We start from the raw sequence: 24645 nt of genomic DNA, 5'->3' as shown, positions 1-24645 counted from the left end.
AAGTGAAAGAAGCCACACTACATTGTGTGTCGCCTAACAGAAAGGAGTCACACTACCTTATATTAAGACCGAAAGGAGTCACACTACCTTATATTAAGACCGACGTAACTTTTAATCTGTTCATCCGATGAAAATGTGCCTTATATGAATATTGTGTATTTTTCTGTGTTCTATGCAATGGTGGCATTTTTAACTATGTTAAGATATTTTTTTTGATGAAAACTGTGTTACAAAAATGTGTCATAGTATAACTAGCCGAATTTGTTAAGACTTACAAACTTGACATGATGATAGACATTGACCTATAACTCTTATGCATTTGCATCCTACATGAGTTTTGCACTACATAACGTGTATGTTCATGTCATGCCTATGCTTACCATGTTAGTCATCTTTAACATGTTCATGTCTTGCAACTAAGTGACTAGCATGATATAAATGAAATTTCATTACAGAAAATTACATTTTATAAGATCCATAGTAAATAATCATGGCATCATATGATTATGATATAATTATGAAATTTGGAAAATAATATGTCTACTTTAAATTCATGTCATTTTCATACCCACTAAATATATGTGTCACTATGTAGACATTAAAGTATTTAAGGCAATGTTCTGCGATATTGACACTCATTAAATTCATATTCCTAGATGTCAACAAAACTTTGCATTTTGCAAAGTGCATAGTAAATCAACCATGATTCATATCATGTTATGTAATTTTCAGTAACAAATTTTTTTATATATCATGTTAGTAAGTTTTACTATGGATTTTACAAAACGCGGCTTTCTGTAATAGAATTTCATTTATATCATGTTAGTCACTTAGATGCAGGAGATGAACATGTTAAAGATGATTAACATGGAAAACATTGGCATGTCGTGAACGTATATATTATGTGGTGCAAAACTAATGCAATATGCAAATGCATAAGAGCTATAGGTCAATGTCTATTATCATGCCAAGTTTGTAAGTCTTAACAAATTCGGTCAGTTATACTATGACACATTTTTGTAACAGAGTTTTTATCAAAAAAATAATCCTAACATAGTTAAAAAATGCCACCATTGCGTAGAACACAGAAAAATACACAATATTCATATAAAACACGTTTTCATCGGATGCACAAATTAAAAGCTACATCAGTTTTAATATAAGATAGTGTAGCTTCTTTCTCTTAGGTGTCATACAATGTAGTATGGCTCCTTTCGAGTGCGATGTTTGTGTGCTCGCGCACCTTGGTGCCCTTTTTCTATAAAAAATCAAAAAACATATTTAAAAGTTTCAAAAAAATCAAAAATAATTCTATGGAAACTTATATGTATTCATTACAAATCAGTGAAATTTTGTTTTGAAAAAATGTAATTTGTAAGCTGTACAAAAATAACAAAATTTCGGCCCAATAACAAAAAAAGAAGCCCATTTAGAAGTACATATTTGTCATTTCTTTGTATGCCACGTGTGAAAGTAAAATGATTTGAAATTTTGCAAATACATAACATACATGTTTGTGTGTGTACACAAAAAGTTTCAGTTTTTTTTGCATTGTAGAAATATGATTTTTGAAAACGGGCACCATGGTGCCCGTGCACCGTTTGCAATTTTCGGGCTCCTTTCACTTAAACAATTTTCGGGCTCCTTTCACTTAAACATCACAACCACCAGTGTGGCTTCGGATGCCACATTGGCCAGATATGCAACGCCTATATGCCAAGCGCTACATAGTATGACGCCCGGCTGTCGGACTGCACACAAAAAGGTTAGACGTGTGAAACTTTTTCACGGGAGTTTATTTTATGAATTAGTTGTGTCTATAGGTATGAGTGAACCATGTTTGTTTCGGATAAGTGAGAGAAATGCATCACGAAGGGGGGAAGTGTTCTTCCGCTCCGGAGCTCAAATGAATGAACGGTAAAATTGAAAAAAAAATCAAATAATCTGAAAAAAATGTGATAAACATTCTGCCATCCGGTGCTTAGCACAAATAATAATGACTGCAGAAGCACATTCCATATATATACTCATTCAAGTCCATATATCAAAGCTATCACCTGTATGAAGAACAAGCCTTTATTGACGAAACTACAATACACGGTATGTAACTATGAATATATGATCATCACTGGCAGTTCATCGATTGAAAAGAACATGAAATTTTCTGTCACCAATGCAACTAGTCTTCTTCCTGGCCAAATTCATAAAATCTGCTATCACTGTATTGTTAAAATACCAGTCTCTGAATCTAAGCAAAGTATGATGACGAGGACGATGTATCACGGAGGACCTGCAAGCGCAAGCAGGCAAAACTGTGAGAAATGGCATCAATTTGTGCAACAACCAGCAATTGAAGATATTCAGCTTGCCTCCAATTCGTCTTCTGTGAAGGCATCCTTCTGGATGCTCCAAGTGTCGGCATGTGTCCTCTTGAACTCGGCAACAGCCTTTGTCACAGTAGATTTTACAGGAGACGGTTCGCGGATGAAGTGGGCCAGTAGTGTTACATGACCAGGAAGCCAGCTGCAAAGACCAGGGGCTGACGTAAGTGTGGATTATGGAGCAATAGAACTATCAACAAATCTGTTGCCAGTGCCACCTGCTATCTACTACTCCCTCCGTCCTAAAATTCTTGTCTTAGATTTGTTTAGATATGAATGTAGCTAGTCAAGTTTTAGTATTTAGATACATTCATTTCTAAACAAAGTTAAGACAAGAATTTTGGGACGGAGGGAGTATGCAACAAATAAGGTAAGGCCAGGAGTACCTTGGCATGTCGTATGGGACAGAAAGCACCGAAGCCGTCAGAGCAAGTACTGCACCATGGATGGTAGCAACAGAATGGCCCGACTTTGGAGTTCTGTGAAGTGAAAACACTCACAGGTATTAGCCAATTATCACATGAACAAGGGGTGACACAAAAAGACTACAGTAATATTACAAATTCAGTACAAACTTTACCTTCTTCTCGTATCAAGGATACGTTGGGCTTGTGCATATGATCTATCACGGAAGTCCTTCGATAAATCTTTATCTATACCCTTCATTAAGCTTGCAAGAACACCAGCAGCATGCTCCCTGACCTGAGTATAGAATGGTGAAGTTCGTAGAATTAGCAGCAGGTATCTTCACTTAAGAGGAGCTTTAGCAAGAACAACACTCATATGTATGCATTATACCAAGGACAAGGCTAGAAGTAGAAAGATTGAAATTTGTCATGTTTTTCATATCAAGAGTACAATTGTACACATTTCTTGAATAACACAACAGGGGGAAAGAATGTTCAGCGAGTACAGGCCAAATAAAGAAATATACTTGCCTCAACTTGGTTATCCACAAGTAACTTCTCGATTGTTTGCCAAATTTGTGATTTCTCTGAGCCAGAAAGAATGAATGTGTGCCTGTGACAATTAACTTTCCATTAGTTCCAAGACCACTGGGAGAATATCACAAAGCCACATGACAACTAAGAAACATTAACCCATCAAGAAGACTAGAGATCTGCAAGTACAAGATAACGTTAAGTCTCTATCGTGTTATTGAGAAAATAGGTCATAATGCACTTCACAAGTCATGCCACACTACAATAGAAACAGTAAGTGAGCTGTTTGCAGCAATGACCTAGGTTTTGACACTGACGGGATAATATCAAAGCTAATTCTTTCACACTGAGAATAAAACTAGACAGGAACAACACACTGTGGACTAAAAAAACATTTATTCTAATACTGGAAAAATAGCGATCAGAAGTGAGGTTATGAACCTGTATGTAAAGGTCCTGAGATACGATAACAACGCTGATCTGGTTCGCCAGTTGGGATCATTGACTGAAGAAAGGATAGCCATAATAGCTGTTTCAAGAAAAGGGCGCCGCAAAGTCTGCCATTTCAGCAATTCAAAAGCTGACTTTGCGAGCAATGACAAATCTTTATTTGATGTTTCCTGCAAAAACATAACAGGGCAGTCGAATTGTTAGAACTCCTAATTCTAACAATTGCTAGTACCCGTCTCTACAAAACAAAAAAGATGGCCTCCTGGAAGGTTTTACATATTTATTTTCTTCTGCGCAAAAGAAAATCTCAACTTCGAAGTATTTTAGTAGGCAGGATCAAACTTCAACTTTTCTTCAAAAAGATGAAGGATTTACTGGACTTCCAAGATGTGGTTAGCAAATCAAAAGAGAAATTCTTCCCCTTCATTATTTTTATTTCTCTCAAGATACCACGAAAAACAAGTGAACAGGCAAAATCCCATTCATGAAGGCTTGGGTTAGGCCATTACAGCAAAGTTACCACAATGCATACCTGTAATGATAGAACAGGGTAGAAGAGCACAATAATAACATCTAGTAGAACGGAAGATCTCCCAGACTTCAGAGATGCAATCATAAAATGGAAAATCTGCAAAAGAAAGACGTAAGCCTAGACTGAAGCAATGGAATAGTACACTTATCAACCTGGAGAAAGTTATGAAATAACACCGTTTCCATTCTTTTAGCATCAGCCTCCTCTTTATTGTCCAAGCCATTTGCAGTGGATGAATCGGATGCCAACTCCAGTTGCTTAGATTGATTATGGTTCTGTATACTTGCAGACAATTCAGTAACTCCATCTGTCAAACGCTTAGACCAATATTCATTTCCTGTTGGTTCTGTCAGGACTCCCGGTGAACGTGCACCAGCTAATCTCACATTCGAGCATGCGACACACATAGCAACACCAATCGCCTCTCTTACCTGGAATCAAAATGAAAGGAAATGGATAAGAGTTTGTTTTCTTTGGAGATAACTATATTCTTTACACATCTGGACTCCATTTATTATCGAAAGCTTGTTGTTACTTCAGAAAATTTTGACAGTGCCAATTGGGAATGAGAAGGGGAGTTTAGCGGGAATTTATGGTGAGTAGCCATGGCAATATGATTCTGCCATAACCTTTGATAGGCTTGAATCTGAAATGTGTGGCAGTATATGTTTATTTCTTTTCGTTTTTCTCTTGGTATACTTGTTCTATCCACATTGCATTTTTTTTCTTTTTCTACTGGCCTCTTTTTATATGGGGGGTTTGAGAACTAGTATGGTTGTCAGTGGAAATATCTAGTGTACAAGATTTTTAGATTCATTTCTCACTGAAGCTCTATTCTGTACAACCTCATTTGTCAAGTCAGTTTGATTTATGTTTAAACAGAATGTGAAGAAACACAGCTAAACATATTTAGTCATTTGTATATTTTGTCAGTTTCTAGTGATCATTGTTTCCTTACTTTTGCATGAGTGTATCTTATGTCACATTTCCATGTTATTTTGAACATTCCAATAGACATGTGTTCTTAATTTGCAATTAATAATATAGGCTTCATTTTCAATTGAGGTTATAGTGTTACACTTGTGCCAGGAGCAATGAACTGAATTTATCAACGGAATTTCACATGCAAAAGGTGTTTTATCAAGTAGCCGAGAGCTAGTGAAGATGCATCTGAACAACTGACAATTATGCCAGTCACCCACCAGAAGAGGGTCTAAGCCTATAAGCGCTTTATGTATCTTCTGGTACCCCAAAGCTGGTTCGGACACATCTGACAATTATGCCAGTCACCCACAAAGATAGTCCAAGACTTAATATAAGTGTAATCCAGTTTACAGGAACCTAATCCAGCACATAGCAAGCCTGATTACAGCAATATCATACCATTGATATAGACCCTGAATCCTAGTGAAGGGTGCTTAAGTGTGAACATGTTCTATACAACATGCAACACTCAATTAAGTCCTAGGACAAAAGGGCAGCCGATTTTGCTAGATATGTCAAGGAAATATTCTTGACGTGTGACCATAGTATCAACTTCATTAAAGACAAATGGAATTAGAAAAAAAAGGTACCCCCACATTGAAGTGATCTAGCATTACCTGCGCAGATGAGTGACTCATATTGTCAAGCAGTTCGTTGAGAATTGTAACGTGGTACTGCTCCTCTGCAGGGGACATTTTATGTGGAGAAATTTCAATTAGAGCAACAGACAGAAATGAATATCTCTTGGCAAGTACGCTAGTTGCTACAGACTGAGGAACTGCTGTACATAAGCAATCTAATACTTTTTGCCTGAGAACAGGAGCACGAGTTCCAGATCTTTCTTTGCCAGTAACAGCATATCTAATGCAAGATGCCCATTCAGGAACTGATTCCACAGATGGAGCTAACACAATCTTCTGCAACTGAAGCATCAACCAGTCACTCCCAGACTCCAAATCCCCAGTGACATCAGAGTGAAGCATGCCTGCCATAGCTTCAGCCGCCACACATTGCCTTGATCTTTCTTTTGAACTCAGAAATTCTTCTAGTGCAGACTGAAGTGAGGACATTACTGGCATTCCGCATTGTTGTATAAGCCTTTTGAATATCTTAGCAAAGCTGGAATAGAACGTGCCACTGCCCACTAAAGAAATCCAACTAGGGGTACATGGCCACGAGGCAGAGAAATCAAAATAGAAATATGTGATTGCTTTATCAGATCCGCTTTGAAATGATGAAGCACCATAACTTGCTTTTGATGAACCATCACTATCAGAAATAATATGTACATGTGAGAGACTGTTTAGTGTGTCATTCATGAATCCTTCCTCCTGGATTATGTCATTCAGAAGCTTTCCTGTGGACAAAATATTGCTTTCTTCAGGGTGATCTAATGCTTGTTGTGAATCTTCCACAGATGCCTTGTGAGGTGATCCTTCTAATAGTGTGTTCAGAGCAGATATTGCAAGCATCCTTGAGTGGGGGAGTTGACTCTTCAAATTTCTTAAGAAATGACCTAGCATAAAACAGACATTTTAAACAATGAAGGACAAACCCATGAAAGTAATACCAAAGTTCTTTCAGGAACATGCAGCTGGAGATAATGACAATGAAAATATGGCATACATGTTCATTTCAATGTTATGGAAAAAAACTACCAACGGGAGAAACCATGCATACCAGCAGTCTCTGCCAGGATTTGTGAATAAATGTCAGGCTCACTTCTAGATGCCAAAATTAGCAACAGAAGTACCCTATTAGCCATCAGATTGTACCTGAAAGTATACAGCTTACAAGTTTAAGTAAAATGTATGTAAATAGCAGGGAAGATAGTCATTTTATCCTGACAGAGTGGCATGACAGTTATTATTGAGACGAATAAGGAATAGTAGATTTCACACTATTATCTTTGTAGGAGTGCTACTACATATGGAATGCTTCTAATAACAAATCAGTTCAGAAGAATGCTTTAGAGAATTAACAAATTCCTCCAGTTCCACCAGAATTATGGGAATCATGTCCCATCACAATTCACATGTCATGTTGCCAACAAGAAGAAATGTTGTGCTCAAGTAGCCAGCTGAATATATGGTTACAACATATTCAGACTTCCCAGTATAGAGATACCACCCATTTTCCATACGCCCTGCATCATCTTGTTGGTGTTAGAGTTATAATACAAGTCATGTATCCTTCTGTAATTATCCCAATATATAAGGGGTTTCCTGCATATAGTCCACCACCTGTACATGTATATATACCGGCCTATGGCCTCATGGGAATACAAGTTGCTTATTCCTAACATGGTATTAGAGCCCTAGGTTTTTTTCGCACGCGCAACTCGTGCTGGTTCCTCTTTCCATCACGGCCGCCGGCTTCTCTTTCCGTCACAGCCGCCGGCCGCTCGTCCCTGCTCCAATCCCGCCGGCTCCCGCAGGATCCCGTCCCGAAGCCCCGGCCCGCCCCGCTCCAGGCAACGTCCCGCCGGCTCCCGCAGGATTCCGTCTCGAAGCCCCGTCCCGCCCCGCTCCAGGCGTCGTCCCGACTCGAGGCTGCCGCTGGATCTCGCAGCCCCGGCCCGCCCCGATCCCAGCGGCTCCAGGCGACGTCCCGACTCGAGGCCGCCGCTCCCGCAGGATCCCGTCTCGACGCCCCGTCCCGCCCCGCTCCAGGCGCCGTCCCGACTCGAGGCCGCCGCTGGATCTTGAAGCCTCGGCCTGTCCCGATCCCAGCGGTTCCAGGCTGTTCGAGGCACAGGCGGCCGCGTCCCATCTCCTCAGATCGCGCCGCCCCTCCGCACCAGATCGTGTCCTGTTGTCTGACGCGTTTCGTTGACCCAAAAAAAAAAAAAATGTCTGCTGCATCCGGTTACGTTGCTGTTCCTCGTTGTCCAGTGATTTTTGATGGCACTAACTACACCGAGTTCACTGGCTTCATGCGCATCCACATGCGTGGCATCCGCCTATGGGGCTTTCTTTCCGGCGAGGTCTCTTGTCCGCCATGTCCGGTTCCTCCCATGGCTCCCACCCCGCCGATCCCACCGGCTCTTCCTGCGGATGCTTCTCAGGCCGCAAAGGATACGATTCAGCTTGCTGATGAGGCCGCTGTGAGTGCTTATGATGAGAAGGTCTTGGCTTATGAGGAAGCTCTTCAGGTGTATCGTGATGCTCTGTCCGGTTACACCCAGTGGCTTGATGATGATGCTCGTGCTGCCGCTGTTCTCACTGCTAGTGTTCTGCCTCAGTTTGCTTCTGAGTTTCTGGGCCTTCCTACTGTCTTTGAGATGTGGACCCGCCTTCGTCAGCGCTATGAGCCCTCTGGTGATGCCTTATACCTATCCGTGGTCCGTCAGGAGCATGCTCTTCATCAGGGTGACTCTACTGTTGATGCCTTCTATGCACAGAGTTCTGCTATCTGGCGCCAGCTTGATTCTCTTCGCAGTGCTGGTTGTCGTACTTGCGCCTGTTGCCAGGCCGTCCAGGCCGACTTGGAGTTTCATCGGGTCTACGAGTTCCTGTCTCGGCTCCGTAAGGAGTTTGAGCCCCGGCGTGCTCAGTTGTTTGCTCGTGGCCGTATTTCTCTCATGGAGGCGCTTTCTGAGATTCGTGCTGAGGAGACTCGCCTACGTGGTGCTGGTTTGCTGGAGGTTCCCTCGGTGCTCGCTGCTCGGACTTTTTCTACGCCACCTGCTGCACCGACCCCTTCTCGCTCGAGTGATCCGCCGCTCTTCCACTCCTTCTGGCGGCTCCGGTCGCCCCCGTCCACATTGTAACTACTGCAACAATGATGGTCATATTGAGCCGCACTGTTACACGAAGAACAAACACTTGCGCAAGGCGCGGTCACCATCTCCAGCGACTTCGTCATCTACCTCGACAGCTTCAGCCATCGCTTTGACTGAGCAGGATATTCTGAGACTTAAGCGTCTGCTCGCTGCTTCCGGTTCTTCCTCAACGGGTACTGCTGGTTCTGTGACTGAGGCTTCCCGCACTGAGCAACCACCTTCTACACAGTCAGGTACATCCCCATGGGTTCTGGACTCTGGAGCTTCCTTTCATATGACTTCTAATTCTTCCACTCTGTCCTCTCTTCGTTCGCTTGCTTCTCCTGTTCATGTCCTCACCGTTGATGGTACTCCCCTTCCTGTCGTTAGTAGAGGCACTCTTACCACTCCTTATTCTGTTCCTGATGTTGCTCATGTTCCTCGACTTACCATAAATTTGTTTTCCGCTGCTCAACTTGCTGATTCTGGTTGTCGTGTCATCCTTGATCTTGACGCTTGTTCTGTCCAGGACCGTCGCACGCACACTCTGGTTGGGGCTGGCCCTCGCCGCCGTGATTCTGAGGGTCTTTGGGAGGTGGACTGGCTTCATGTTCCTTCCTCTACCCATTCTCTCGCCAGTTCTTCCGCTTTGGTCGCCTCGGCTACTGGTTCTTTCCAGCAATGGCATCATCGACTTGGTCATCTGTGTGGTTCTCGTTTGTCGTCGTTAGTTCGTCGAGGTCTTCTGGGGTCTGTCTCAGGAGATGCCTCCTTAGAGTGTCAGGGTTGTCGTCTTGGCAAGCAGATTCAGTTACCATATCCACATAGTGAGTCAGTGTCTAAGCGTCCTTTTGATTTAGTCCATTCCGATGTATGGGGTCCGGCTCCCTTCGATTCGAAAGGGGGTCATAAATACTATATTATTTTCATAGATGACTTCTCTCGTTACACATGGCTTTATTTCATGACTTCTCGTAGTGAGGTGTTGTCCATTTATAAGCGTTTTGCTGCCATGGTTCATACTCAGTTCTCTTCTCCCATTCGTGTGTTTCGTGCTGACTCCGCTGGCGAGTATATCTCTAAGATGCTGCGTGGTGTTCTTGCTGAGCAAGGGACTCTCTCTCAATTCTCTTGTCCTGGTGCTCATGCTCAGAATGGCGTGGCTGAGCGCAAGCATCGTCATCTTCTTGAGACGGCTCGTGCATTGATGATTGCTGCCTCTCTCCCGCCGCATTTTTGGGCTGAGGCCGTCTCCACCTCCACCTATCTCATCAATTTCCAGCCTTCCGCTGCTCTACAGGGTGGTGTTCCTTTCGAGTGTCTTTTTGATCGGTCTCCCGATTATTCGACGCTTCGCTTGTTTGGTTGTGTTTGCTATGTTCTTCTTGCCCCCCGCGAACGCACCAAACTGACCGCTCAGTCTGTTGAGTGTGTCTTCTTAGGCTATAGTGATGAGCATAAGGGCTATCGTTGTTGGGATCCTATCGGTCGTCGGATACGTATCTCTCGGGATGTGACTTTTGATGAGTCTCGTCCCTTCTACCCACGCTCATCTTCCTCGACTTTTTCAGTAGAGGATATCTCTTTTCTCACTTTTCCTGACACGCCTATCACACTCGTTGAGCCTTTGCCTACTCATTCTGCTCCCTCTGCTTCTCCACCTCCAGTCGATTTGTCGCCACCATCTTCCACGGTCTCCTCGTCTAGCATGTCACCGGATTCTACACCTTCCTCTCCAGTGACTTCTTCGTCGCCACTCTCCGATTCTACTTTAGCGATTCCTCCTTCCATTGTTCCATCTTTTCCTCAGTGTTATACTCGTCGTTCACGTTCTGCGAATGCTTCTCTGGATGTGCCGTCATCCTCTTCTCAGCCTACTTATGGCTTGCGTTCTCGTCCTCGTCCGCCTGTTGATCGCTTAGGCTTTTCCACCGCTGGAGCTGCTGTTCTTGAGCCAACTACTTATCATCAGGCTGTTGTTCATCCTGAATGGCAGTTTGCGATGGCTGAGGAGATTGCTGCTCTTGAACGCACAGGTACGTGGGATCTTGTCTCCCTTCCTCCTGGAGTTCGTCCCATCACTTGTAAGTGGGTCTACAAGGTAAAGACTCGCTCCGATGGTTCTCTCGAGCGTCACAAAGCTCGTCTTGTGGCTCGTGGCTTTCAGCAGGAGCATGGTCGTGATTATGACGAGACTTTTGCTCCTGTGGCTCATATGACCACTGTTCGTACACTTCTTGCCGTGGCCTCTACACGCCACTGGTCTATCTCTCAGCTTGATGTTAAGAATGCTTTTCTTAATGGTGAGCTGCGTGAGGAGGTGTACATGCAGCCTCCACCTGGGTATTCTGTTCCTGATGGCATGGTATGCCGTCTTCGTCGCTCTCTCTATGGCCTTAAGCAAGCCCCCCGAGCCTGGTTTGAGCGGTTTGCCTCTGTGGTGACTGCCGCTGGTTTTTCACCAAGTGTTCATGATCCAGCATTATTTATTCACCTTTCTCCTCGTGGTCGGACTCTTCTTCTTCTTTATGTTGATGACATGGTCATCACTGGGGATGACCCTGAGTATATTGCCTTTGTCAAGGCTCGTCTTAGTGAGCAGTTCCTTATGTCTGATCTTGGACCTCTTCGCTACTTTCTTGGGATTGAAGTCTCTTCTACCTCTGATGGCTTTTTTATATCCCAGGAAAAGTATATCCAGGATCTTCTTGCTCGTGCTGCTCTTACTGATGAGCGCATTGTTGAGACTCCTATGGAGCTCAATGTTCACCTTTCTGCTACTGATGGTGATCCCCTGCCTGACCCGACGCGCTATCGTCATCTTGTTGGCAGTCTTGTTTATCTAGCTGTCACTCGTCCGGATATTTCTTATCCGGTTCATATTCTGAGCCAGTTTGTCTCTACTCCCACATCGGTTCACTATAGTCATCTCCTCCGTGTTCTCCGATATCTTCGGGGCACAATCTCTCATCGTTTATTCTTTCCTCGCTCCAGTTCTTTACAGCTTCAGGCCTATTCGGATGCTACGTGGGCTAGTGATCCTTCAGATCGCCGTTCACTTTCTGCTTACTGTGTTTTTCTTGGTGGTTCTCTCATTGCCTGGAAGACGAAGAAACAGATTGCAGTTTCCCGTTCGAGTGCAGAGGCTGAGTTGCGAGCGATGGCTCTTTTGACGGCAGAGGTGACTTGGTTACGGTGGTTACTTCAGGATTTTGGTGTTTCTGTCACTACACCGACTCTGCTCTTATCTGACAGTACAGGTGCTATTAGCATTGCGCGCGATCCTGTGAAGCATGAGCTCACCAAGCATATTGGTGTTGATGCTTTCTATGTGCGCGCTGCTGTGCAGGATCAGGTTGTTGCTCTTCAGTATGTGCCTTCCGAGTTACAGTTGGCGGATTTCCTGACGAAGGCCCAGACTAGAGCACAACATGGCTTTTATCTCTCCAAACTCAGTGTTGTTCATCCACCATGAGTTTGAGGGGGGGTGTTAGAGTTATAATACAAGTCATGTATCCTTCTGTAATTATCCCAATATATAAGGGGTTTCCTGCATATAGTCCACCACCTGTACATGTATATATACCGGCCTATGGCCTCATGGGAATACAAGTTGCTTATTCCTAACGGTTGGGACACAAAATTCTAGAATTGTTGCAACAATGCAGCTATATTACAGTCTTGCAGTTACAGAGCAACGCTTTGGACAAACACGTCAGTGCAATCCACATATACTGTAACACCCCCTCTCACGTCTGACGGGGAAGACAAGTCAACACGTGCAACCGGAAGAGAGCGACGGCGCGCGAAACTCACGTATGACTCAAGAGGCCTCTACGTGGACACAAAGGGGGGCTACCAGCAATTTTTTAATAAATTGCGAAAACCAGGACTTGAACTCAAGACCTTAGCTTTGATACCATGTTAAGCTTCATGCACTAGCCAACGCAACCAAAAGTCCGAACTGATGGAAAGGGCTAGTGCAATCCACATATACTATAACAGTAGCAACAGAAATACTAAGTTTCGAAGTCAACGAAAACATGCATCTCGGAAAAGGCAAGACATATTTAAGCTGACCAGCTTCTAGTACCATCCACACTGCACAGTGGTCTATATTGAAGTATATGTGGATTGCCCAACCTTTTCCATCAGTTCGGATGTATGGTTCTACTGGTTGGTGCATAAAACTTAATACGGCATCAGAGCCAAGAGGTCTTGGGTTCAAGTTTCGGCTTCCGTAATTTAGATGAAAATTTTGATTGCCTTCTTTCTGTCCACTTTTGGCCATACCAAGCCTCACGTGGAACTCATGAGAAATTATCTACGGCAAGATTAAATTAGAGAACCAGAAAAATAATAGGGGGAATTTGTTTGACATATTTGTCAAAAAACAGATGTCTTGGTAAAAAAAAACGCAAGTGCTACATTTTAATACAGATGTGGCAGTTTTTGACATAGAGTTGGCATATAGCTTACCTCCAATGTAGACTGTTAGTCTCAAAGCCCAAAGCATTAATTTGAGAAAATAATCCAAGAAATCCTGGCCTGTCAACCAGACTTTGAGAATTCTTGAAAAAAGTCCTTGATATTCCAGAGAAACGTATGTTGTATTTCACAAAGAGCTGTAAATATCATAGATAAAGAATATTTCAGTGACAAATATCATCTTTTAGTTTTCTCTGTCTCATGTTTATGAAACATACCTCGGTAATAGCTTTCTGACACTTTATCGATTCATGATGAGAGCTACAGAACAAGAAGATTATATTTAGTACATAAATATCAATAAGGTGCTCTTTTTAACAAAAGTATACTGCAGGCTTCTCTTTCCTTGTTTGTTGAGTGTAAAATACTTATATTCTTTTATGTAATGTGTAAAGAAACATTACTGGTAGTTCTAAGCTATTAGAAACGATAGGGAAAACCTAGAGTGTCTGCCAATTACCTTCCCAAAATTCCCATGATAAATGAAGAGAGGGAAGCAGAATCCTACATTGAGCAATGATGTTAATATTATTAACATCACTGATATAACTTATATATGATTGTGAAATAGACATACAGTTGTCAAGTGTCTCAAAACAGTTTGTGATGCGAGAATGCTGCAAGAACCAAGCACCACATGTTCCAGGGCTTTTGAATCACGCAAATTCTCGGTCAGGGTAAGAACACAATCAGAAATTAGAGAAGGCCAGCGCTTCAACATTTTTGTTAGCGATCTTGCAGCATACCTGCATTAAAAGAATTTAGAAAATGGTAACATGGTAACAAAGTAAAGTAGGTCATTGATTTATGACCACATAACCATTTGATCAGAACATCATTTCTGCTATGAGGTCATGATCAATATCAGCCAGATAAAGAAAACTACAAACAAATCAATATCCACAACTGTGCATTGTTCATATTCCAAAACAGAGAAAAACAGAAACATACATTAGTCAGAATCAACAGTTTCTCGAGTTACTATGTATTGCAAATGCTGATGGTAATACTCGAATGAAAATACACACTAACAGCCTAAACAGAAGTTGCAAGCTATATGGTCACATGTAAATAAAGAGGGAGAGAGAGCTTACGAGCGAACAGTTTCATAGTTGTGTAGTGAGAGATCTAGGAGATCCTTCACCAAATTAACCATGAGGCTAGATGGAGTTACATTGGCATCTGTACGGTATCTGTGGTATGATGATTGTGAACATCTCCACGTATTATGCAAGTGCGCTTTATCGACAAGCGCCCATCTAGGCCTAATAAAAATAAGAGACTGAATTTCAATCACAATCCACGTAATGGAATCAGACTAGAGTGTAGGACCAATATATACCTCTTTTTGCCCTGAGCATGGAATGGAACAATAAAGTTGCATTGAGGCTCAATGATGGCAGCAGACTCTAACTTCCAAGCTTGAACGTGACTTGACCATTCATCATATTCCAAGCTACCTACAGCAGTACACTGTCATGTAAACAGTCAAAAGTACAGTGTGCAGGTTTCTAAGATAGCTATCATACCATAGTTTACCAAAGCATCAATCACACGTACTACAAGTGCTAGGAGAATACTATCATCAGTTCTTTCCTTTAGTAAGTACCTGTTAAAGAATTGTCAATGCTGAGACAAAAAAAACTTGCAAGTGCTGAAAGCAAATAAGCTTTCAAATGATTAATAAGTAGAACTGGATGCAGTACGAATGTATGTTACCTGCAAGCTATGTGCACAAGTTCTGCAGCCTTTTCACGCATCTCTGAGCTGCCAATGGTGCTACCAGAAGATCCTGCAATAAAGAAACTGGGCACTGCTACCTTGGACCTCCCATCTTTATATGATGGACGCAGTTCAGGTAAGCATGACATTACACCCTGCAATGCAGAATGAATGCGCAATAGAGTTACTTTTAGGTGCTCCTTCTCATCTCCTGCCAAAAGAACAGAATAACAGGGTATCAAGGGGACACTCGGGCAAAGAGAACAATGACAAAAATAAGAAAAACAGCTTAGTCCCTCTGTAAAGAAATATAAGAGTGTTTACGTTTAGATCACTAAAGTAGTGATCTAAACGCTCTTATATTTCTTCACAGAGGGAGTAATTATTAACATAGATTGGTGTAATCAGCTTATTGTTAGATTAGCATACAGACTTTAACATATGTACCGATTCTTGTATACATAAATATATGCACTAATTAGTCTCCTGTACATGCATAACAAAACCGGAAAAAAAAACATACATGGTTATCTCCTTGGTCAGAACAAGAATGTATGTACCTGTCTCAGACTGAACTTCCGTCTGGCAAATAGTCAAAAGATCTTCCACAGCCGACTGAAAATGAAATTCTAACAATTCGTTTGCAAAAGATAGTTCATCTTGATTCGGATCATGCCACTTCGGAGGAAAATTAAGCATTTCAACCTCCCTGTCCTGATGAGCTTTTGAACAACCCCATGGCTCAATAATATTTGCAATGGGATGACAAGAAAATGGCCTACAAAATAACAAATTTTGTTGGATAACATCTTTAAAGATCAAATGATAAAACCAGACAGGTGTAAATAAGCCCAACATACTTATACTGATCTAGTGGATAAAATGAAACCAAGCTTCCTAGCACAGAGCGAAGGAGATGATCACCAGCTCCATTGACCTGGTTATTCCAAAACAGAAGGGAATTCATCATTTCGAAGTGTAACATATAATGGGTTACTGTCTGTTGAAATGTATGAAAGATAAGAGGAAATATAAACCTTCCATGAAGGGGCCTGGAATGCAGACATTATTACGTGCTTTAATTCTTCTCTATAGTTCAGTAAGACAGGACCCGCATAACTGATGGATATAGCCAAAACCCTCAGATAGTAGTCCAATGCTGTTTCTAGAGCAGGAGAAAGTGTAGCCTGCATGTGCATACAACGCAGCTGGTGTGTAATGAATGCAAGAGCTCAAGCAATAAATGTTATAGGTTTCGAACGAACCTTAGTACCCATGTTGTTAGGAACTTCTCTTGCAACATAACCTGTTGTGGGGGTACCTTCGAAGGAGGACATGATAGTCATTAAGATAGGCTTTACAAGGTAGACTGAAGCCTCCTCAGGATATGAATGAACACAGGCACAACAAAGAAGTCCAACTTCTGAAGTGGCACCAGGAAGGATATTTGCATTGACGAACTTGGCAATTTTCTTAAGGGACTGCCAATTGGAAAATCGAGAAACATGAGGATGACAGAAACTTCACATGTTTAAACCTTTTAGGACAAGGAGGTAGAGCATTTAATTAAAAAAAGCGCAATACCTGATTAAATAAGGTTTTTGATAACTTGCCCAGAAGTATTTCTAGCATGCAAAAATAGTGAGGGCTGTCCTCAACAAGAAAAGTTCCTGGCATGATTGAGGTCTGGTAACCTTCCGCGCTGCCACATCAAAAAGAACAAGATATCATTTAGCATGTCCTGAAAAAATAATTCAGTAGTAATGACAATTTAAACACAGAGTTTAGCAACCACAGCTTACATGGCACTACTTGATTCCAAATTCTGAAGCACAGAAAACAGCCGACAAAAGAATTCATCTAGCCAATCCGATAGAGAGGAAGTTTGGAGGAAAGCAGGCACATCATCACTAACACCAACTGTAGCCAGCTATAAGCACCAAACAATGGTTAGCTAAATGTTGCACACCAATATCATAAAACCAGTGTGCAAAGACAAGGTTAAATCATATAAATACTTACATTTGAAAATATTGAGCCAATTAATTGCATCGTAGCTACAGTTTTAGGTGGATCGTTGGCATCCATACCAAGCAATGCATTTGAAAGGGAAGTGACAATAAGATCATAGAGTGTATCAATCGTGCTACTATCACCAGATTGAGTTGAGCATAAAGAACTTAGAAGAAGCGCCCGTCCAGAAAATGCGACAGATGTGACAGCATTCTTTAACTGGTGGGTGGCAGTAGTCTGTCAGAAAAAAGTTAAGCCGCGAGTTAACTGAGAACTATAAATATTGGCATATTGTAGGGCTCCTGCACGTCCTAATGACATCCAAGCTCAAGAAAAATAGTAACAGGTATGCTGCATGTATTGTTAAAACTTACTGTCTCCAAGGCTAGTTGGAAGTTCGTTGCGACAAACGGAAGCACCAAGGATGGCTCGACATAAGACAGGATTGAAGTTGCAATGGATACTGTTTCAGCAAGAGAATCATCCTTGCTGTACTGACCACGATCCAGTAATTTCAGCACTACTTTGATAAAAACAGCTCTCTCTTCGTTTCCCAAACAGAACTGCTCATTTGTCTCATCCATTGTGTCACTACATTGCCAATATTAAATCAGATGATGCAAGCAATAAAATTCTCATGTGGTACAAGATCCTTCAAGCTGCAGCATGAGTTAAGATTGATCACTTACAATTGTTCATGTTGAAGACGTCTTTCAAAGTAAAAAACGAGATACCGCAGAAAACGCTCCAATGAATAAGTCCAGCGACCCCCATTTGATGGATGATAGAATCTAAATGCCAGAAAGACATAAGTTAAAACAAAATAAAGAGCCAGTGTGACAAGCAAAAAGAAGTACAAGGACCAGAAGACAAACTGTTCTAGAAAATTTATGAGCTTCTCAAATTGTTCCAGTGCCAGACTTTTAGGCTTCAAAAGGTACACCTGCAAACAAAAATAGAAGATAATATTAGTCGTATCTTGCTTTGGTTAAACAATGCAACAAGCCTTAATGTTTACAAAATATCATACTGTAGCAAAAAACAAATCTTTGGCGAGTTTGTTCCATATGAACTAAAACATGAATAACACGGATAACTTTATCAGCATAATACACAGCACACATTCTTAGCTTGTGACTGAACAAGTGATTAGAACCATAAGAAAGTTGGACCCATTATTCATGCATATTTTATGCCCATACCAAGACATCAAATATTAAAGGCTTAAGTGCATAAAATCTTCCACAAGCCATCAAGATAAAATAGTTGAAAGGATAAGGATAGCTTACAACAGACTTTGCAATTGCCTTGGAAGGTGATCTGGTCTTACTGGAGAACAAAAATCGTGTGTTCCTAGGCACCTCCACTGGAAAAGGGTATGACCCATTCCCACTTGATATAGGAACCTAGCAAGAGAGACGAAATATATCAATGATTGTGCAAAAGATTATGTAATCCTACTTTAATGGATTTACCATACATAATGCTATTTTAAATTTGATAGCTGAATAACATATGATAAACATTGTAATGTACCGACCATATGAATAGGTATTTACAGTAAACAAAATCTAAGTACCAACTAGATTTGGCTTTGATAAAACTTAAGAATGGATATAAGCTTGACTCGAGTTAGCAAGAAATTTGATGACATCCAAGAGAACATAGTAGTATTGTACTCACCTCAGTATTTGGAATAGTGCACTATAGTACTTCAATAGTCTATAGCAGACAAGGTATGGTTGGTACTATATTGTGATCGTTGCAGTGCTCTTATGCACCTACTCTGCTATAGCACTCCAGTGCATGCGGTGTTTTGGCGAGAAACAGTTATCAGAAGCAATGAATCTAACGATGATACATGGACCTCCATGCCCCTTAATACAATATAATGGCCCTTGTTCAGACCTCTAACTATTAGATTTTTTTTGGCAAAAAGTGGTCGACGTATGAAGCCTCCAAGACAAATAAAGCTCCATGTTTCCTTGTATGTTACATTGCTTTAATCTTGTTGCGACTTTGTACTCACCTTTTAGACACTCCATCATTTATCATTTTTTTTCATTATTCCTTCTTGAAAGTATTTTAAGAAAGTGGAAAATATTCTGTTCGGGAGAAATCATTAGAAAAGCAAACATTTCTGTGTGTAGTTTTATTATACTCATCTTTCCGACCCCTTCCTTCACTTGATCATCATTGTTTTGATGTTTTCACTTTTTTCTCATTATTATTTCTTCATGAATGCATTTGAAGAAAGTTGGTTATTTTGTTTCAGAGGAAACATCCCCCCCCCCTCTCACCATCAGGGCCTTCACTACAGTCTTCCCATAAAAAAAATACCTAAGAATTCAACCTGAAACCCAGACATACCTCAAACATGTTCAAGTATCTTGTAAACAATAGCGGCAGAAACTTCTCCCATTCAATAGATCTGGAATTTTTTATGCAACGTGCTATGATGGCAGCCCATTGGATATCCCAGAAATTGCAATTTGTGACAGAGTCCCAAATGTGTAGACATTGTGCAATCCAATCACTACAAATCAGTGTCAAAGTTAGTTAAAAGCATAGATGTTCAGCAACATAAGGAAGCTCGCTGATCAAATATGTGACCGTTTCAATTACGTCGTAAAGTGATCCTGGTTCCTCAAGTTTGCAGGAAGAAACAGCCTAACAAATCCAACACCTTCAAATGCTGAGTTATGCCATGGATTTTCCAGCAAGGGCCTGTTCCAATACAGTATCAGGTCAGGCAGTTCTATTTCGGCAGAACTCGCCAAGCACAAATTTCCAGTTGTGGTGATAAGAAAGGATTGATAAACTTTGTGCTATTTTTCTAATTATTTATACATACTAGTAATATAAAAAAAAGTTGATAGTAGCAACACAAGGAACAAAAGAACAGTGCAACTAAAACACAAGCATTCAGCTGCTTATATGGATATCCCTATAGGGCTTATCATTTTTTTTAGATTCTACTGGGCCTATCATGGAAAAAGGACAGTGAGAATCGCATCATAGATCTCTAAAATAGCTCAATCATGACGCTCAAGTCTCTAACCTAACAGAGGTGTAGCATAGCACTCGGGAGTCCCAGAAGTCAGGCCCCAAACTTGCATGGGCATGGTACATGTCCCCAAACTTGCATATAATCTAGCATGTACCCAAATATGCATGGCTAAGCACCATTTCTCCATCAATAAACGGTACAAGAAGATATAGCAAGTGTTACCCCGTCGCTGATTAGAAAACAATGATTCCTTACTTTTTGGTTCCATAGTTGAGACAAGATAACAACTACTTAGATAGGGAATAAGATAAAATTTGCTAGTGAATATTGCTGGGAAAGTTTCAGTTAAGCGATGCGTGCAAGTACATCTTGTTAAGGAAAGGAATAAATAAAGGTTATCTAGTCTCCCTCTCTTCTTGAGCCTGTTCATCAAAGGAGATAGGTCCCAAGTTGGATTTTAACAGGGTTTTGACCAATTAGCATTTTCACCGGATAATATGCCAATGAATCAAGAAAAAACAATGAAGCATAGAAGCAAGAATGCAGCAGTATGCGGGGAAAAATAAACACTGGTGCTGAATATGCCAAACAGAAACTGCCAAACCTGAATTTCAACCAAATCTCAGCAGCTGCACCTTCAGGAAAGAAAGTCCTAGAGGCACGTACTAAGCTGGTGATGGTCTCGAAGTGTTGCTGTCTTACTTTCCAGCCCTCAGGGCCCATGTTTCTGAAATAAACATGACATTCACCATGTTAATTCATATAGTTCTTTCGACACCAGATAATATGTGTGTGTTCAGAACTGTACTTCTTGAAATGGGTCTGTATCAATGTCTCGTAAAGTGGCCTCCATTGCACATCAAGTGAAAGTCTCTCCGCATGCTTTTTGAAAAGCCTGATGAGCAAACCTCCCCATTTTATCTGGTTACAAATTATTTACCAACCAAAAGAGTATATCACCAAAGAACAAAAGATCTTAACTAAACATATATAAATCATTAATGGCAGGTCATTACCTGGACAACAAACTTATTCTGTGATGCATGAAATATTCCAAACCCAAGCTCTACAAGAGCATGTATGTCCTCAGGAGCAACGTCACTCTTTGCTTTAATAAAACTAAATCCATAAAAAATCAAACATCAACATTTGCTACATAAATCCTGATAATTAACCAAATAGTATGTTGCAACAAAAACAAGTTGTGCCCTTCCGAGTATAGCCTCACTTCAATTTACAATTGAAATTGCTGTGTTATTGAGAGAAAGGGAAATTGTGCCACATAACATAAAAATTCTATAATAATCTCATGTGTACTTTCATATATTAATCAGTATTACAAAGTGAAGGGTTTTGTATAAGGTAATGTGAAGAAATGATACATGTTAGTCGTTGCATATTCATCAATTGGAGACCCCTGTGGAGTCACGGCCTAACTCCAAAGACCCCACAGAGAAAATAACTATAAATTCCCGTGTCAATTAAAAAATATCTGAGGCATTCACATATTAAAAATGAAAATCCAATCCATATATCTAAACTGTGTACTGTGTGTCTTAGATCTCATATATAGTCCATCAACATTGCAGTTTAATTCATTGGCCCCATCAACAAAATAAATTATATATTTTACTCATAAAACACATGTTCGCAAAACACATGCCCAATTAATAAGTCATAGTCGTTATAATACTACTTCACAGATCAATCCACTGCATTAATATCACAACTCAATACAATTTTAGAAAACACAACTTGGGCAGAACATTGCATGTAAATATGAAGAGCCAGGCTATAACACCATTGGAAAAGCATGCAGTGTAATATAATACAACTTTTCTCGCAAAATAACATAAATTTAAGCACACATGCACGTTCAAAATCATCTAAACAAAAATAAATTGAAGCAACATGATTGCTTTTCTCTACCGTATGTAACCAAAGTGACTGTTCCGTATCTTGAATGGAAATATTTTTAGAAGAATCTTAGGTTTTTCTACAGTTGTACTTCCTGCACATCAAATGCGACAACGACATTTTTACAGTTTATATGTTTTGGAGCTGCTCGACATGTAGAGGCACAGGTTGAAGTCTACTTTATCCAACTGTAACAAAATCATTCAAATTGAAATATACAAAGGGGCAGAATATAGTGTGTATCCATCTTTGGGTACTAGCATGCTAACTCAACAGGTGGGTCATAGTCTATTAGATGGCATTTGCACTGATTACATTCAAAAGAAACATAAATAAATATTTACAAACAGACCCTAACACTTTAGCATCTGCAAGCAGACCACTCACAGACCGAGAGAGATAATTTCAGATGGGCCTCCTGGCATCCCTCAATCTGATCCACCAATCACTTATGATGGACACAGCTACATGCGAGTACCCAAAAGAGTTTGTGCTTGCTACGTAGCACCTCATGAGCTAATTAATCATCAAAACTTTTGTTAAGATGCTGAAAAAGGCAGGCAAAGCTCAGAAACGAGCTTGGTATTAGAACTTAGGCCGTGAGCCTTGTGGCAAGTGTTTTACCTAAAAACACAGTGACAGTCTATAAATGTACACCAAGGGCAACCAATTATGACTACATGTTTTCCAGTAGTGGACTTCATCGTACAATACAAGCGTTCATCCTATTCATGGCTTAGCCAAACAAGCTCCAGCTAACAATTCCACAACCCGAGCTCAAACCACGCCCACGAGAAATCGGCACTCAGCTACACGCAGTCATGGAACTCGCTCAAAACCTCTCCGGATTACGAGGAGGACCGCGACCGGCGACTACGCACAGAATCCCAAAAGCGAATCGAATCGCACCGCATGGCATCAAATCGAATCGGTACGGAGGAAAGGGCGCGAGGGAATTACAGGTCGAACACGGAGATCCACTTGAGCGTGGCGTAGGCCGAGTCTGGGTCGTCGGGGCGCCACGCGTCCCTGGCCGACCGCACCGCGCCGGCGAAGGCCGCCGCCTCCCCCCGCGCGGCATCCGCCACCGCCGGGGGCAGCCACGCGTTGTAGAGATGCATCGCCGCTGTGTGCTTGCGGGTGGAAGCGGAAATGGGTGGTGGGTTCCTGGTTGGGGTTTAATCGAGGAGGGTATTTATGGGCGGCCGAGTTCTTTCTTCGCCTCCAAGACGAGCGAGGGGGGAAGACGACGACCAGAGAGGCCAGAGGGCGAGACTTCGGCGACCGGTGCTCCGCGGCCAAGGCAGGGGGGCGCTGCTGTTGCCTGTTATCAGTGACGCAGGCTACGGGGCTGCGTGGACCTGGTGTACGGTGGACTCCAGTATTTTATTTTTAGAAGACGAGGCTTCTAGAGCTCCGGTGTGCAATTATTCTTCGAGCATATTGGTTAAGAACATCTCCACCCATGCCCCCAACATGTACCCCCACCATTCTTCTTTTTTCTGTCGGTGCGGGAAAATGGCCTAGCTGCGTCTCAGGAGCCCGTTTTTCGCTGGCTCAGAACAAAATTGGCCACGACGGTCTCAGCCTGAACCCAGCGCGATGGGGGGCGCCCGGGGGCGTCGGCGGAAGGGAAAACGGCGCGTCGGGCCCCTGTCAGGTGGAAAAAGGCATATTCTTCTCCGGAACAGCCCCTCGCGCACCGTGCCTTCCACCATCGTGATGATTCCGGCGCCGCCCCATCTGCCTACGGCCGATACAAAGGCTATCTCCCCATGAACTTCGTCGTGGATTTGCCCCCTCCCCCGAACCCCGTGTCTTGGCGAGTTTTCACGGTGCTCCAGGCACGTCCACAACCGCGCGGCCGCCACGCCCGCGAGGTGTTCGGCGATTTTGTTGGAATTATGCCCTAGAGGCAATGATAAATAAGTTATTATTATAATTCCTGTATCAAGATAATCGTTTATTATCCATGTTATAATTGTATTGAATGAATACTTAGATACATGTGTGGATACGTAGACAAAACACTGTCCCTAGCAAGCCTCTAGTTGGCTAGCCAGTTGATCAAGGATAGTCAGGGTCTTCTGACTATGTACAAGGTGTTGTTGCTTGATAACTGGATCACGTCATTGTTGTGCTTCCCTTGCAGCGGCGCCAAGAATAGTCAGATCGACAGCACCAGGATTCCTTCTGTTGCGGCTACGCCTTAAGGGACTTCCTAGGCAAATATGCAAAGGATTTCCCCCGTGGCCTTGGAGCCTTGCATTGGTGTTCCCTCGAAACGCAAAGGATGATGTAGCACAGCGGTGATAAGTATTTCCCTCAGTTTGAGAACCAAGGTATCAATCCAGTGGAGGAGTATCACAAGATCCTGCACAAACACAAAAGCTTGCTCCCAACGCTGTGAAGGGGTTGTCAATCCCTTGTAGATTGTTCGCCAA

At 41.9% G+C, this 24645-nt stretch overlaps 1 protein-coding gene across 2 annotated transcripts; it reads right to left on the bottom strand.

The window, feature by feature from the left end:
• Nucleotides 1–1997: 1997 nt before the first annotated feature.
• Nucleotides 1998–23521, bottom strand: LOC123409201 (proteasome activator subunit 4). 2 transcript variants are annotated; one of them, XM_045102164.1, is made up of 35 exons: nt 23162–23520; nt 21301–21403; nt 21093–21205; nt 20889–21011; nt 19900–20001; nt 19645–19810; nt 18564–18680; nt 18150–18217; nt 17964–18065; nt 17649–17865; nt 17284–17511; nt 17064–17191; nt 16846–16963; nt 16527–16742; nt 16299–16448; nt 16122–16198; nt 15822–16039; nt 15259–15472; nt 15069–15148; nt 14882–14999; nt 14634–14804; nt 14117–14285; nt 14000–14043; nt 13758–13800; nt 13531–13676; nt 6969–7063; nt 5906–6804; nt 4481–4735; nt 4305–4400; nt 3764–3942; nt 3320–3401; nt 2962–3083; nt 2768–2860; nt 2370–2523; nt 1998–2290 (listed from the first exon to the last, which is right to left on the bottom strand). In XM_045102164.1, the coding sequence occupies exons 1-35, from the start codon at nt 23320–23322 to the stop codon at nt 2249–2251; spliced, it is 5409 nt and encodes a 1802-aa protein (XP_044958099.1). In that variant the 5' UTR covers nt 23323–23520; the 3' UTR covers nt 1998–2248. The 2 variants fall into 2 exon arrangements, with proteins under 2 accessions (XP_044958099.1, XP_044958098.1); XM_045102163.1 differs by having other exon boundaries at nt 17964–18217; nt 23162–23521.
• Nucleotides 23522–24645: the final 1124 nt, after the last annotated feature.

Source organism: Hordeum vulgare, chromosome 7H, assembly GCF_904849725.1.
Source record: "Hordeum vulgare subsp. vulgare chromosome 7H, MorexV3_pseudomolecules_assembly, whole genome shotgun sequence".
Classification (NCBI taxonomy): Eukaryota; Viridiplantae; Streptophyta; class Magnoliopsida; order Poales; family Poaceae; genus Hordeum; species Hordeum vulgare.
This window is presented reverse-complemented; position numbering and strand designations above follow the sequence as displayed.